A 16764-nucleotide genomic window follows, 5' to 3' on the forward strand; every position below is an offset into this window, starting at 1 on the left:
GTGCCCCCCTTAAGTAGTCTTTTTTTTTTTTTTTTCAGACGGAGTCTCGCTCTGCTACCCAGGCTGGAGTGCAGTGGTGCAATCTCAGCTCATTGCAGCCTCTGCCTCCTGGATTCAAGTGATCCTCCCACCTCAGCCTCCCAGGTAGCTGGGATTATAGGGTTGCACCACCATACCCAGGTAATTTTTTTGTATTTTTAGTAGAGACAGGGTTTCACCATGTTGGCCAGGCTGGTCTCGAACTCCTGACCTCAAGTGATCTGCCCACCTTGGCCTCCCAAAGTGCTGGGATTACAGGTGTGAGCCACCATGTCTGGCCAAAAGTCTTACAACTGATACTGAATTTCAAAAAATTCCTAACTAGGATAATCATCTAGCAAACACCTGAAAAACTTAGTGTAGCAATACAAACCATACTTAGTTGCTTAAAGAAGTCACATACTGTAAAAAGAGAAGCTTTTAGGTCATAAAAGGGAACCATATAAATTTTAAAAGGTAGATCAGACTTTAGCCAGGTGATCAAAGTCAACATCATGAGTAATAGGTCATTTTGATAGTATATACCCTTGATGTGACATGAGGAAAATGGCAACTGACTTTTATGGTCTTCCTTCTAAAAACTCCTAACACCAACCTAACCACTTAGAAAAACAGCAGATAAATTCCAGTAGAGTATTCTTTTTTTTTTTTTTTTTTTTTGAGACGGAGTCTTGCTCTGCCGCCCAGGCTGGAGTGCAGTGGCCAGATCTCAGCTCACTGCAAGCTCCGCCTCCCGGGTTCACGCCATTCTCCTGTCTCAGCCTCCCGAGTAGCTGGGACTACAGGTGCCCGCCTCGTCGCCCTGCTAGTTTTTTGTATTTTTTTAGTAGAGACGGGGTTTCACCGTATTAGCCAGGACGGTCTCCATCTCCTGACCTCGTGATCCGCCCGTCTCAGCCTCCCAAAGTGCTGGGATTACAGGCTTGAGCCACCGCGCCCGGCCAAGTAGAGAGTATTCTATAAAATCTCTGAACAATACTTCTCAAAACTTGTCAAGGTCATCAAAAACAAGGGAAGTCTGAGAGACTGTCACAGTCCACCGGGCCTCAGGAGACATGACGAGTAAATGTAATGTGGTGTCCTGGAGGAGATCCTGGATCAGAAAAGGGACATTACATAAAAGCTTAGGAAATCTGAATAGGCATGGACTTTAATTAATGATAATGTCTCAATATTGGCTCAGATTGTAACAAATGGGCCATGCTAATGTAGGATGTTAGTAGTAGGGGAGGCCGGGTGTGGAGTAGGTGGAAACTCTGCACTATCTGTGCTACTGTAAATCAGACTTTTCTAAAAAATAGTCAATTTAAAAAAAGCTATACAAGGATAGAATGTGTTGCTTTAAATGTAAGGAAACCTTAAAATATGAAGGATCTAATTTATTCAAACATTTTTAAAGGAGGCAGAACTCCCTTGGCTAGAACTGATATACACACACATTACACTAATAACTGTGCATTCAGTTATTGTAGATGACCAGGTAGTGGTAAAGTGAAAATCAGGTGCACTGGAAATTTGAGATTGTAGTGGAGCTGTAAGCAGACCTTCCTTGCACCCTCTAGGAGTTGACTTGTCATCAAGAAAAGACTTGAGGCCAGGTGCAGTGGGTCATGCCTGTAATCCTAGCACTTTGGGAGGCTGGTGGATCGCCTGAGCCCAGGAGTTTGAGACCAGCCTGGACAACAAAGGGAAACCCAGTCTCTACAAAAAAATACAAAAGTTACAAAAATTAGGCAGGCGCAGTGGTGTACACCTGTGATCCCAGGTACTCTGGAGGCTGAGGTGGTAGGATCACCTGACCCCGTAGGTTGAGGCCACAGTGAGCTGTAATCGCACCACTGCACTCCAGCCTGGGTGACAGAGCAAGACTCTGTCTTAAAAAATAAATAAATAAAATAAAAAAGAAAAGACTCAAAGCTAAAGCCCAGTGAGAGCTTACAAATGGCAGGAGGTATAAAATTAAGAAAATAAAGGTTTTTAAAGAACTAAGTCCATAGTGTTGAAATTTTTGTATTAAGAGGAAATCTGGGCATAGTTGGTATTTTATTTATTTCTATGAGAAATTTTTGGTTTATTAGAGTAAGCATGTCATAATTAACTTAAAATGTGTAACTTGGCCGGGCGCAGTGGCGCACACCTGTAATCCCAGCACTTTGGGAGGCTGAGGAGGGCAGATCACGAGGTCAGGAGTTCGAGACCAGCCTGGCCAACATGGTGAAACCTCATCTCGACTAAAAATTCAAAAACTACCCGGGCGTGGTGGTGGGTGCCTGTAATCCCAGCTACTTGGGAGGTTGAGTCAGGAGAATTGCTTGAACCCAGGAGGCAGAGGTTGCAGTGAGCCAAGATGGCGCCCCTGCACTCCAGGCCGGGTGACAGACAGAGTAAGACTCCGTCTTGAAAAAAAAAAAATGTGTAACTTAAAACTTATAATTTTAAGTTGAAATATTGTTTATTCTTAGCATCAAAACAACTAATAAAGTGTTAAACTTAGTATCTTTATAAGTTTAATTTATTAGATTGGTAATAATTATTTGGTACTCAGGAAAGGTATTTAAAAGGGAAATAGAATTTTAAATGTAGTTGAAAATGTTGTAAGCTGTTTAAGTGGCACCTTAAAAGCAAGTGATAGAATTTGGTAGGCTTATAGCTTTTAATGGAACAATGAGGTCTACGAGGCAAACTGAAAAAGCTTAGAAAAGCATTCCCAGACCTTCTCCACCCTATGGCATCACCAGCTACTGAGACTCATCAAGCCTCCAAGAGCTGTGTGAAGACACAGGGCTTGTCATGCAAACCCCTAAGTCACCATCCACTGTGGAGGGACCCATCTTCCGCATCTCCTATGATGCCATATCTTGTCTTTCAGCAATGGAAAAATTTTTAACTCCTGGACAGGCACAGTAATAGCCCAATGAATGTATAGGTATACAGAAAGTGACCATGTAATTGATTATACAAACCAGGACATGTTTGACAGTGAAAGTGGACACTGTTAATAATTATTCTGGGGCAAGGGACTTAAACCAGGATTGCCCTGAGCAAACCAGGACATCTGGTCCCTCTAGGTCTAAATGTATGGTTGTAAATCCACAAGGGAAAGTACATAACTCAGTTTCCATCATAAGACAGTACCCAGTGTCAGCAAAATGCCAGATCCTTTACTGTTCTACTGAGAAAGCACTAAGAGCCCTTTCAAATGTGTGTTGTTACAACACTGTCAAATAGCCCGTTACTAACTTAGGACTCTAAGGTCTACCAGCCCCTACGTATCATGAGGTTTCTTCTTCACAGCTGGGTGTCATGAGACCCTGTGTCCTCCACTGACTACAAAGCAAGTTTTTTTGCTTTTTTTTTGAGACAAAGTCTCACTCTGTCGCCCAGGCTGGAGTGCAGTGGAGCGATCTCACTGCGACACTTGGCTAATTTTGTGTATTTTAGTAGAGATGGGGTTTCACTATGTTGCCCAGGCTGGTCTTGAATTCCTGAGCTCAGGCAATCCTGCCCCTCGGCCTCCCAAAGTGCTAGGATTACAGGCATGAGCCACCACGCCTGGCTGACTACAAAGCAATTCTTTTTTTTTTTTTTTTTTTGAGGCGGAGTCTCGCTCTGTCTCCCGGACTGGAGTGCAGTGGCCGGATCTCAGCTCACTGCAAGCTCCGCCTCCCGGGTTTACGCCATTCTCCTGCCTCAGCCTCCCGAGTAGCTGGGACTACAGGCGCCCGCCACCTCGCCCAGCTAGTTTTTGTATTTTTTAGTAGAGACGGGGTTTCGCCGTGTTAGCCAGGATGGTCTCGATCTCCTGACCTCGTGATCCACCCGTCTCGGCCTCCCAAAGTGCTGGGATTACAGGCTTGAGCCACCGCGCCTGGCCACAAAGCAATTCTTACTGTTAGTCTATACCGGTATATAGAGGTCAGTCTGTAATTCTGAGTTAGAAAATAGAGGCTGGTGGCTGCCTAGCTGCTGACTGGTGTGGTTTCTCCAAATCCAGATTCTCATAAATGATCAAGGCTTATTTTAAAGTCTGAGTCTGTGGTCTTTTATTTTTCTACAACTACATATGTAAAAAGGCACCCTATGTCTTCCTGGGTATCTTTTATTTTTTCCCTGTAGACTGCCTGATAGATGCCATGTGCCAACTGTGTGGTCATGTTATTTTTTCATCCAAACCCAATGCATTTTTGGCAGTTAATCCAGTTCTGGTGTGCTCTCCTGTTGTGGGAAAACAGGGTAACAGACACTTTGCAATACATTGCGGGGACTCGGCATCCATCTCAAGCTGGCAAATCCATCTCAACCTTCAAATTTTAAGGTTAAGAAATAAGTACAGTGACCCCATAGTACTAGAAGCCACAATTTTTTTTTTTTTAAAAGACAGAATTTTGCTCTTGTTGCCCAGGCTGGAGTGCAATGGTGCGATCTCAGCTCACAGCAACCTCCGCCTCCCGGGTTCAAGTGATTCTCCTGCCTCAGCCTCCCAAGTAGTTGGGATTACAGGCGTGCACTACCATGCCCGGCTAATTCTGTATTTTTTAGTAGAAATGGGGTTTCTCCACGTTGGTCAGGCTGGTCTCAAACTCCTGACCTCAGGTGATCCACCTGCCTTGGCCTCCCAGAGTGCTGGGATTACAGGCATGAGCCACCACGCCCGGCCTTAGAAGCCACAATTTTACCTTTAGTGAGAAAGAGTTTAATCAGATAATCCTCCCAACATCTGGCGGAGTTCTAGAGAGAAGGTAGAGGGTCTCTGCTCTAGAGAGAAGGTAGATGAGGTTGAGAGTACAGAGGGCCAACCCCAAAGGCGGGGTTCTGGACAGACAGAGAGCAGCTGGAAGGTCTTTCAAAGGCACATTGGCCTTGTGATTTTTTTATGAAGCCATCGTTCCATCAGCCAAGGGTTCTGCCGAGTGGAGAGGTGGCTATGGGCTTCCAAAATGGTAGCCAAAAGAACAGGTGACTACAGGTAGATGGAGCGAGTCTAGTTTTTTCTCTTTTGCATCTAATTCTTCCTCCTAATTATTTCAGATAATCTGGCAACCTTGTCCCTGGAAATCTGGCACCACTGGGGCTTCTGTCTCTCAGAATTAAAAAAAAAATCCAGTCTCTGCACAGGCCACCCAATAGGAGAGACAGATCAAAGCTGCCTTTTCTTAGCAATGGAAGCCTTGCCCAGTCACCGTAGAAGAGATCTCCGCCAAACTCCCTCCTCTGAAGAAACACAACAGAGTCCAAGTGAGAAGTAGCTACAGTTTAATACAAACCTGCACCAGAACACAACGTGTCGGGCTGTTTAGTTTTTGCCTCAAACGGTGGCCAAAGCACAGGACCGTGTGTCATCTTGGGGTTGACACAGTCTTAGCACCATGACATTTACAGGGGAGTGGGGAAGTCACCTGGGTGCTGGGGTGCTGGAGGCTCCATCCCGACCCCAGGCTGTGCCTGCGCTTCAGCAGCTGGAGGGGATTTGGGTTTCCTTGTGGTTCTGTGGCTTCTGGGTATCGGAAAAGCCCTCATCACGACATTGGCTCGACAGAGACCTACTGTGGGCTCCTAGCACTACACACACGCACGCACACGCACACACAGTAGCACAATTTTCTGGCAACTTAACCCCACAAACCTAGAGAGCAGCTAAGGCAAGAACAACAGTATTTATTCAGCAAGTACAAGACCAGTTTGAGAGCTGCATTCAGTGCAACCAGAGACCCTTTCATTCCAACCAGGAGCCAGTGGGGCTGGTGACGAAGCTGGCTGGAGCTCTGCACGGGGCAAGGAGTGCATGTGGGGGCTGACCGCTTGTTCGGCTCCTTGAATCTCTTTCTGATTTCCATCTAGAAGCTCCCGGGCAAAGGGTAGGGCCTATGTAAGGACTGGGGGTGGATGAAGCGGATGGCCTACAGTGGACCACTCCAAGATGTGGTTCCCCGGTACCACGGGTCACGCATCTCTTGGGCGGAGGCACTCAGAGAAGGTAAAGCTTTCCTAGCCCAAGCAAGGATGCTTTGCCCAGCTGGCCACCACCACTGCTGCTGGGCTCCTTGGCATCTGCCCAAGGCCCATGACCCAGTGAGGGCTGACAGGGATACAGATGGCGTGCACTGCACCAGGAGGCGGTGTCATGGTTTCCCCCATCCCTGGTGGCTTTCCCAGGCCTGAGTCCTCACCCCTGTTCCAATGGCTGCCACTTGCCATGAGCCCCTTCGACACCTCTGCTCCCTGACTGACTACCTCTGTCCTCTCAGCCCCTGAGTGAGGAAAGGGGGAGTGAAGGGAGAAGTGAGGGTGTGGATGCAGCTCACGCTGCACAGTTAGCCCCCAAAGAGTGACTAGTCCTAGCTCAAACACAGAATGTGCATGAGATTGTTTATAAGAAAGATGAGAAAAAAAAAAAATCTATCTACCTGTGCAAAACAAAGCAGGCTGCCTACCAGGAAAGTAAGTCTTCTTGTTGGTTAAACTCTCAGGTGGGATCTACAATAGATGTCACCCTAGACCTCCTCTCCACAGCTGGGGTAGATAGCCAAGGTTGGAAGGGTGGTCACAGACACTTCTGGGGTCAGAGGGCCTGAACTTTCTGGGCCTCAGTTTCCTCATCTGTAAAATGGGAAGAATAGTAAGTGCTCCATTGCCATGAGGACCGAGTGAGAGGTCATATGTGGAAGTGGTTTGAATACACGAACAGCACTACAGAGATGTACAGGGGCTGACTTTTTTTTTTTGAGACGGAGTCTGGCTCTGTCGCCCGGGCTGGAGTGCAGTGGCGCGATCTCAGCTCACCGCAAGCTCCGCCTCCCAGGTTCACGCCATTCTCCTGCCTCAGCCTCCCAAGTAGCTGGGACTACAGGCGTCCGCAACCTTGCCCGGCTAATTTTTGTATTTTTAGTAGAGACGGGGTTTCACTGTGTTAGCCAGGATGGTCTTGATTTCCTGACCTCGTGATCCACCCGCCTCGGCCTCCCAAAGTGCTGGGATTACAGGCGTGAGCCATCGCGCCCGGCCAGGGACTGACCTTTAACTGAGGGTCCAGAAGCCTCACACAAGCCTCAGGGGCTGAAATCACATGTGCAACATGAAGTCACTTCCCACGGGGCAGACAAGGCTTAATAAGGGCAGGCGGCCAGGTCACTTCCCAGATCACTGGAGGTGGCAGGAGACACTCGGCCTCTAGTGTTTCCATGGGAACTTCTGTAGGGCTTCAGAAGCAGGGAGGGCCCACCTGGACAGACAGGGGAGAAGATGAGGCCATGAGCCGGCGAGGGCCTGGTGCCAACCACGGGAGATCACGGCACCTGAGCAGCAATGTGGGTTCGACAGCCAGGTCCTGTGTGCCTGGGGTCTCCCTCCCTGGTGTCTGGCGAGCCCCTCTCCCACTCCTCCTCTCTCAGCAGGCATGAGGCCTCTTGCCAGTCACACAGGAGGAGCACTGGGTCTCTGTCCAGCAGGAAGAAGTTACAGGAAGCCGTGTTGTGTGTGTGTGTGTGTGTGTGTGTGTGGTGTGTGTGTGTGTGTGTGTGGTGGGCGGAGACGGGGGGAAGGCAGGGGGAGTGCCGGGAGTGACGGGGCAGAGGGGGAAAGGACACCTGCTTCCTGAAGGGCTGGATCTCCAGGGCTAGCATCCCAGGCCCACTCTTGGAATGTGGGAAACTAGACAAGGAGGGGAGGTGAGGGGGAAAGGGCCTGGGTCTCCGGCAGCCCAGAAGGCCCCAGGCGGGGAGAAGAGAGGCCTGTGAGCCCAGCCCCTCCACTGCCCCTGCCCTGTGCTGTCTGGTTGGTGTCGAGTGCAGCGTCTCCTAAGGACCACATCTATTCCTGTTGCTATTCTATGCTAGTGACACAAGCACCGTTATTTTTCACAGGATGCACAAACAAGTCAAACCAAACTACTGCGCAAACCAAACGTGCAAAACCAAACCATTTACACGCGCCGGGCACCAGCCTCGAGCCCTGCCCAGCTACCCTTCCGGACCTGTGACCCCCCCGAGGGTGTGGGCGGGGCACAAGAGAAGCTGGCGAGGGGCACCGGGTGTCCCAGCCACCCCCATCCCTGCCCCTACACAGGGCCAGAGGTGGGTTGGGGGAGATGGGACGTCCCGGGCATGGCTGGGAAGCTGACACCTGTCTGGCTTGGGAAATGTCACCACAGGGCCTAAGGGGTGGGGGAGGAGGCCTTTACTTTGAAACCACATCTGCTAAAGTGCTCTGGACAACTGGTCAGTCAGCCAGGGGGCAGGGCACTAAAGTCTGGGCTTTCCCAAAGCCAGCCGGAGGCAGGAGTGAGAGGAAGGGCTGGCCAGGGCTCTATGCACTGGGCTCTGTGCATAGAGTGGGCTTCCTGGGCCCCAGCAAAGCCCACTGAGGCCAAGGCAGAAAGGACTACAGCAGGAGGAACACATCTCAAAGTGCCTGTTAGAGCTGGCTCGGAGCACAGTGAATCACTTTGCAGACATAAAGAGGCTCCGCGGGTCCTGGGGCCCCCTTCGGGTGGGGCGCTGCCCAGCCCAGCCTCTCCTGCCCCTGAAGCTGTGGCCGGAGAGTTTCGGACTGGTGGCAGCGGTGTGTCCTCACTCGAGGGGCTGGGCAGTGCCTTTACCAAATGCCACTCGACCTGCCTCCGGGAGGAGCGAGGATCCGAGCTGAAGCTCGCTTTGGAACATGGTCATCGATCTGAGAGCCTGCAGGGAAGGAAGCACAAAGGGTGAGCTGGGCTCTTGTGCCTGCTAACAAACCACAGTCACCCTCTCCTGGAGGCTCACTGTGTGCAGGGCCTGAGTGAATCCTCACAGCCACTCCATCCCATTTTATAGACGAGAAGACCGAGGCTCAGGGAAGTTAAGTGACTTGCCTCGTGTTGCAGTGTGTAGCTGGCAGATCCTGGACTTGGACCCAGGTTTTCCTGATTCAGAGCCTACATTATTAACTGCCCACTGTGCCAACCTCACTGCCTCACGTCTGGGCATACAGTCTCTTGTGCGTGCAGGCCATCGGCCAGCCTGTTGGCACATGGGCCTTTGTACATATGCCTCAGTGAGTAAGCAAGAGAGAAAAATGAGGGTATGCCATTGTTTTGGAAAATGAAAGAACCACAGCCCAAAGGCCCCGCATCTTGAAATCCCATGACTTAGTTACAAAGGGAGGGTCTATACAGAAGGAGAAGGATTGAAAAAAAAACAAAAACAAACAAAACACAAAGGGAGGGAAAAGGAGGGTCTAGTGACCCGGAGAGCCCAGTGGGACATTCTTCAGCCTGGCCTGCTTAGAACAGACAAGATTTGGGGTGGAGAGGAGGGGACAGGCTGCCTGATGTTTGCTGTCTGAGCGGGGGTTTTGGCCAGTCTTGGTTCTCGGGCAGAAGAAGAGGAGGCTGCTGGTCAGCAGGGGCCCTGCAGCTCTGGGGTCTTGGTGCCTCTTGGGTCTGGCTGCAGGAGAAAGGACCCTGCCCCGGCAGTGGTGGGAGTCCACGCCTCCTGGACTGGCAAGACCTAAGTGTGCATAAACAAGTCTTCCATGCCAGGGTCCCTTTCTGACTCCATTCATGGCCCATCACTGGTGGGAGTAGCAGTGGCCCTCAGGGTAGTGGAGCTATCATCTCAGCAATGAGACTGGTCCTGAGACCAGTGCCCAAAGCAGGGCACACAGGAGCCAGGGCAGGCAGGCGCTGCCCCCTTGGCATCCCTCTGGTTTAGCTCTCTGCTGTCACAGCAGGATGTTTTGTGTGCGGGGCTTGCCTCCCCCAGTAAACTCCAGGCTGTGGGTGGAAGGACCAGGATCTTGCACCTCTCGCTGTGCCCATCCTAGCACAGCCCTCACAGAGTGGATGCTTGGTCTCTCTCTGGGCTTATGCTGAAGGCAGCTCAGTGGTGCTCAGGGAGACCCAGAGTCCTAGTCCCTGCAAGTGGTGGTGACAGTTCCCACCTAAGCCACCTGGAGGCCCGGGGCATCTTACAGCCTCTGCTTGTTCTCCATTGAGGGTCATCATTTATGAGCCTGTGGCTCGCATGGTGATGGAGGGGATGGGGAGGAACTGCAGATAGTGGCTTTAAGAACTCGGATGGGACCCCCTAAGAACCTAGAGATTCCGCAGAAGGACTGGGACCAGGACCCAAGGGACAGAAAGATAAGAGAAAAAAATGGGCATCAAAAGTCGAGAGAAAATATTTTACTTAAAGTTAAAAAAAATGTATACAACACAATTCCTGGTAAAAAAAGAAGGGGAAGGTGGGGTAAAGGCGGGGACAGGTATGGGAAGGTCAGAGGAGGAAAGTGGGTAGCAGAAGGAGCAAAGAGGCTGCTGAAGAGTGGACTGGGGCAGGCCAGGGGCCAGTGGGTGCAGTCCCGTGAGCCACAGACAGGGCTGACTCTTCTGAGCTCAGGGCATCTTTGGAGCACCCACTGTGTGCACGGCTCTCAAGATGTTTCAAGGGACAAAAGTATCTGAACTCAGAAACCCTAAGGAGAGCCCCAGGTGGGCCATGGCCTATTAGAGCGGCTGTGCCCAGGGACCAGGACAGCCCTCCTGTCCCCACTAATGTCTGTGTGAGTCTAATATCCAAACCAGCACTTATCCCTGGAAATAGGCAACGGGAGGGAGGACAGGACACAAAAGAAAAGCAGGCGTAAGTCCCACTGCCTGGGTGGGCCACTCCTCCTGGCCCCCCGCCCTCCTCCCATGGCCCCCTGTCTCTTACCAGAGAGGCTGAAGCTGGATTCATGAAGGTCCCGCATGCCCCCATGCCGGGTGACAGGCCGGGTAGGAGTGTCTGCGAGTGGGGTTCCCATCTCTTTTTTCCCAGGGTGCACGACAACAGCGACATCCCCTAGGTAGGGAGTGCGGTCCACTCCTCTAACCTTTAAAGTCTAGGGAAGGATGAGAGAAGAGCAGAAGCACAGGACACCATCAGAAGTGACGCAACCATGGCCTCCCTGGGGGCCGGTGGGACATTTGACACTGCCACTCTGCCCAAGACCCAAATCACTGCAAGCGACCAAGGCTGCTTAAACCTTGGGTCCAGGGGCTGGAGTTTTCTCGTATGTCCTAAAGAGCATGTGCATATGTGTACGTGTGTGCATGTGTGCATATGTGTGAATGCACATGTGTGTGTGCGTGCATGTGTACGAGAGAGACACTGGCTTCCCCCCAACACTGGTGGAAGCCTTACCAAGGTAGCAGGTAGACATCTGAGGAAGTCAACTTTAACCAAATTTCTTTGCTTTTCTTGTTTTTTTTTTGAGACAGAGTCTCACTCTGTCACCCAGGCTGGAGTGTGGTGGCGCACTCTTGGCTCACTGAAACCTCTGCTCCTCTAAAGCGATTCTCCTGCCTCAGCCTCCCGAGTAGCTGGGATTACAGGCGCCTGCCACTGTGCGTGACTTTTTATATTTTTAGTAGAAACGGGGTTTCACCATCTTGGCCAGCTGGTCTTGAACTCCTGACCTCGTGATCCACCCGCCTCGGTCTCCCAAAGTGCTGGGATTACAGGCGTGAACCACTGCACCCAATCGGAAATTAACTTTAGAGAGTTCCCTCCCACACAGCACAACGTTACCCACCACCTTAGGCTCCCACAAAACCACACCCTTTACCGGTCTGACAACTCTGAGAGAACAGAAGCTAAACACAGCCCCATCTGGAGACAAGAGGCCCCCAGTAGCAACACTAGCTCATTCTGTACTCACAAAGGCAGTAGAGTTAGGAGTCTATATTCTACAACCAGACTGCCTAAGTTCCAGTCCCAACTCTGTCACTTGTAAACTGTGTGGCTTTGTGCAACTTACTTTTCTGTGCCCACAATACTGGTACCTACATCAGAGAGTTGCAGGACAGCAGATGAATTAGTATGTGTAAAGCTGTTCCAACTGCTTTGGCACATGAGAGGCAACATAGAAGTAGGAGCAGTTATTACTACGGAGGTCATTTATGGTCCTACATCGTATTAAAAAGTGCTATTGGGCCAGGCGCAGTGGCTCACGCCTGTAATCCCAGCACTTTAGGAGGCTGAGGCGGGCAGATTACTTGAGCCCAGGAATTTGAAAGCAACCTGAGCAACACGGTTAAACCCTGTCCGTCTCTACAAAAAAATAAACATTAGCTGAGTGTGATGAGTGAGAGACCCCGAGTTTGCTTTCGGATTTAGCCCTGTGATCACGAAAGTCACGCTTGCTTCATTCAGGCAGCCCAAGCCTGTGCCCCCACAGCAGACCTGGCAGTGGATTTCTTCGCTCATTGGCCTCTGGGAGGGAAGGGTCCTTAGTTTCTCTGAAAGCTCTGAGCTCTCTCGTGTGGTCTGTGTGCCAGCAGTGTGGGCCTCCCGTGTTCACGTGCCTGTTCCTCCTGTGCTTCAGACAATGCTTTGCAAATGCCAGCTCTACCCCCATTTGCTTCATCAAGAGTGGGAGGTGGCCAAACCAAAGCAGTATCTCCAGCCCCCAGCACCTCCTCCAACCCAAGCCTGCTTATCCGGAGGAGCTCAGCGGTCGCACACACTCACATTTCCCATTTGTGCCCTCAGCAACTCAGGACCCCTGCTGCCTGACCACTTAAAATGCCACTTGGTAATCAAAGACAGGGAACAGAAATCAGCATTTTCTGACTCTAGCGTTCCCTGGCCCTGCCACACACTCCCCTCTCAACGCTGGAGAGAGGGCAATGGAATTGGGTCGAAAACTGGAGTGAACATCTCTTTGAGATTTAAAACAGTCATGGAGGATGTTCCCCGGCAGGGGGCGCCAACACCCCTGCATCTTCCCCCTCCCACCTCACCTTCTCTCTCTGGACCAGCTTCTTGTAGACAGTGTCTGGGAAGGACCTCAGGGGACAGAACTTGCCGGTGCCCTCGGCGCACATGAAGACGCCGTTCTCATACACGACGCGCCCCCGGCTGATGGTGACCAGTGGCACGCCGTGGCAGCGCATGTTCTCGTACAGGTTGAAGTCTCCTCCCTGGACCTGCGTGCTGGCTGAGATGGTCCTGGTGGGGAGGCAATGTCGGGAGAGAAAGCGCTGAGGGCAGGTCAAAATGTCACAGCTCCATGGGAGGGGTGAACCCCAAAGGCTGGTTGTTATGGCTGAATTGGCTCCCTTCAAAATTCTTCCACTGAAGTCCTAACACCCAGGACTTCAGAACATGGTCCTATTTAGGGCCTTTAATGTGATCATTAAGGTATAGTGAGGTCATATAGGTGGGCCCTAATCCAATCTGACCAGTGTCCTTATAAGAAGAGGAGACAGACACACCAGACATGTGTGACACAGAAGAAAGACTGTGTGAAGATGGAGGGAGAAGAGGGCCAACTGCAAGCCAGGGCCATATTTTGTGCTAGAAATAGTGCAAAGTTATATGCTTTTGGAGATCGGTAATGCAAGTCCTCTTCAGCACCCCAAACCCCTCTAGCCCTGGAGATGAGCAACAAACTTTACTTTGTGGCTTCTGGGTCCCACACCACCACATCAGCATCGGCTCCGGGGATGATGCGGCCCTTGCGGGGATACAGGTTCAGAAGCTTAGCCGCGTTGGAACTGGTAACAGCCACAAAACGGTTCTCATCCATCTTTCCTCCAACCTGAAATGTTGCAGAAAGTATCAAGTCAACCAGGCTCTGGGGGTGGGCTTCAAACCCTTGGTTACCTTTGATGCTGGCCCATGGACTTTGGGCTTAGGTGGTCAGGACAGTGGTCACAAGGGGACAAAGCCGTGAGCACCACCTCAGATGAGCCAGCCTGCTTGGCTGGGTCCCAGGTGCTCACTTATTCCTTTCTCCCTTCATCCAGCAACTATGTTCAGTGGCTGTGGTTCCATTCAGGCTGCCTGCCCGGGGCAAATCTGCCTCCTGTTTGTAAAACCAACTGTGCTCATGTGCCCACACTGATGAGTCAGGAATCTCCCTTCATCTACTAAGGGTGATATTTTCAAAGGGTTATATACGCTCTTGAAAAACATCTTATTGTCCCACCCATGAGAGTACTATGGAGTCTCTTCAAGGGGATTTCCTGAGCCATCTCCTTGGCCTTCCGTGAGCTTAGTCTTGAGAACTTCAGATCTCTTTGGGACTCATACTATTTTGAATCTAATCTGAGATAGATCAAGACCAAAAATACTTACTCTTCATGTGCAGAACAGGTGGTATTTAAATGAAGTCCCAGTTCTTATCTTTTTTGAAATCAATTAGACAAAATATATCAAATCAAGAGCCTTAAAAATGTTCATATCCCTTGGCCTAAAAATCCACTTCTAGGATGCTGTCTTAAGGAAATAATCAGAAATAATAATCAGAGGCCTGGTGCGGTGGCTCACGCCTGTAATCCCAGCACTTTGGGAGGCTGAGGCGGGCGGATCACGAGGTCAAGAGATCGAGACCATCCTGACTAACCAACATGGTGAAACCCCATCTCTACAAAAAATACAAAAATTAGCTGGGTGTAGTGGCGCAGGCCTGTAGTCCCAACTACTCGGGAGGCTCAGGCAGGAGAACCACTTGAACCCGGGAGGCGGAGGTTGCAGTGAGCCGAGATAGCGCCATTGCACTCCAGCCTGGGCGACAGAGCGAGACTCCGTCTCAAAAAAAAAAAGAAATAATAATCAGAAATGCTGACACACACACTCATGAACAAAGAGGTTATCCACAGCATTATTTGTAAGTGCAAAAATTAGAAACAGTGGAAAGTCCCAAACATCAGGGAAGGATTAAATAAAGTATGGTACTTTCATTGGAGAAAATATCATTCAGCCATGAAAAAAGATGATTTCAAAGAATTGTTACTGATATAGGGAGACACTCAGGATATAGTGTTACATGAAGAAAAAAAATCCTGGTTAGTATAGCAGTTGGTAAAAGAAAAAAAAATATGAAGCTAGTTATTAAAATAATGTGTAGCTGGGTGTGGTGGCTCACACCTATAATCGCAGCACTTAGGGAGGCAGAGGTGGAAGGATAGCTTGAGCCCAGGAGTTCAAGACCTGCCTGGGCAACGTAGCCAAAAAAAAAAAAAAAAGTACAGCACATGCACAGAACTAGAAAGAAATACACTACAATGTTAATAGTAGTTTAATTTTTAGGCATGGAATTAAAGGGATGTTTTTTCTTATACTTTTCTGTATTTTCCAAATTTCCACAATAGATCTTACTACCTTTCTAATCGGGGGAAAGACCTTCTGTGTTTTGTTTTTGAGTGAAACAAAGAGCTGGGATTGAACCAGCCCTTCTAAGAACATTCTTTGACAGGATCTGAGGAGTGAAAACTCTTACTGGGATTAGAGCGGGGATGAAGCGGGGATTAGAGCAGGGATCTGATCAGGGCGGGGCTCTAGCAAACGTACCACTCCTCTCTCCCAGATGACGCTCATGCGGTCCTGCACGCCACTCACTCCATGTGGGATCTTGGTGAAGTCTTCCTTGCCCATAGCTTTCTGTTTTGTGGTGAAAGGCCGGTGATCTGATGCCACGATGTTCAGAGTGTCACTGGGTAGAGAAAAGGAGGTGACCGGTAAGGGGAGGGGAGGGGAGGAACCTAGAGGGTGGGGATGGATATAGGGAAAATCCTCAGTGTGGGAACCAGGTAAAGCTGACTCCAAGTTCAGCTCTGCTGCTTAGGCCATGTGGCCTCTCATGAGTTACTTCATCTATGTGAACCTCAGTTTACCCATCCACAGAATGAGTGTGGCACAGTCTGTCTGTGTCACAGGTGACTTCAGTGAGATCCTTGGGATGGCAATGTTTAAGAGTGAAGAAAGCAGAGAAAAGCCGAACTTAGAGTCTAGCTGAAGTGAGATGGTGGAGGTGGTTCTACTCTCATGGAATTGTATGCTGATTCCCTCTCATTAGCTCTCCAACCCCACCTGCTGACAAGCATTCACAAGGTCAGTGTTAAGCTTTGTTGAATAACTTGGACTCATAGCCTTCCTTGGGTGTGGGGATTCTAATGGACCAGAAGGGGAAGGAGGGGTGAGCTAGAAGTCTGACTTAATAGACCGAGAGTGGTATGCAAGTCACTCAGTTCTTCCTCAATGCTGTTCATGACTACGGTCCTCACACACATATTAAGGCTGTCCTTGGGCCAGGTGCTCATGCCTGTAATCCCAGCACTTTGGGAGGCTGAGGCAGGTGGATCACTGGAGGCCACGAGTTCGAGATCAGCCTGGGCTACATGGTGAAACCCTGTCTCTACTAAAAATACAAAAAAATTAGCCGAGCGTATTGGCGGGCGCCTGTAATCCCAGCTACTCCGGAGGCTGAGGTCAGAGAATTGCTTCAACCTGGGAGGTAGAGGCTTCAGTGAGCCAAGATCACCCCACTGCACTCCAGCCTGGGGGACAGAGGGAGACTCTGTCTGAAAAGAAGAAAAAACAAAGCCATCCTCTATCCAAGGCGGTGGGTGGCTAAGGCACAGGCAGGCCTTCGAGGGGCTACTGGGCCAGAGAAGATGTAGGGAAGAACAGGGAGAGAGGGCTCATGGCAGCAGATCCTCTGCCCAGTGAGGGAGGCAGGCAGCTGGCCCGGATTCAGAGATCTCTGCAGGCCAAGGGCTCAGAGGCAATGAGGGGCGGAGGAGAGAGAATGTCCACGCAAACCAGGCCAGGGCAACCTCAGGAGGAAATGGCTTTGGGGGGGCAGGGAAAGGCCTGGCTGGAGCAGGGGGGTCAGGTGGGGGAGGGAGATGACTGCTGGGACCACACTGCGGGTGCCCTGAAGGTCAGGGGCAGTGGTCCCATTGTACTCTGTAGGAGGCCC

The 16764-nt window shown here is 50.4% G+C and overlaps 1 protein-coding gene across 1 annotated transcript in view; it reads right to left on the minus strand.

The window, feature by feature from the left end:
- Positions 1–5275: 5275 nt before the first annotated feature.
- The window catches only part of DPYSL5 (dihydropyrimidinase like 5), a 104426-nt gene continuing 92937 nt past the window's right edge, over positions 5276–16764 (minus strand). Inside the window, exons 9-13 of the mRNA XM_033176305.1 lie at positions 15354–15495; positions 13457–13599; positions 12800–13007; positions 10728–10896; positions 5276–8714 (exon numbers count right to left, since the gene is read on the minus strand). Coding sequence (XP_033032196.1) covers positions 8629–8714; positions 10728–10896; positions 12800–13007; positions 13457–13599; positions 15354–15495 — 748 coding nt within the window. The 3' untranslated portion in view covers positions 5276–8628. The remainder of the gene's footprint in view (positions 8715–10727; positions 10897–12799; positions 13008–13456; positions 13600–15353; positions 15496–16764) is intronic.

This window comes from Trachypithecus francoisi, unplaced genomic scaffold (genome assembly GCF_009764315.1).
Source record: "Trachypithecus francoisi isolate TF-2019V2 unplaced genomic scaffold, Tfra_2.0 Lachesis_group17, whole genome shotgun sequence".
In the NCBI taxonomy this organism is placed as follows: Eukaryota; Metazoa; Chordata; class Mammalia; order Primates; family Cercopithecidae; genus Trachypithecus; species Trachypithecus francoisi.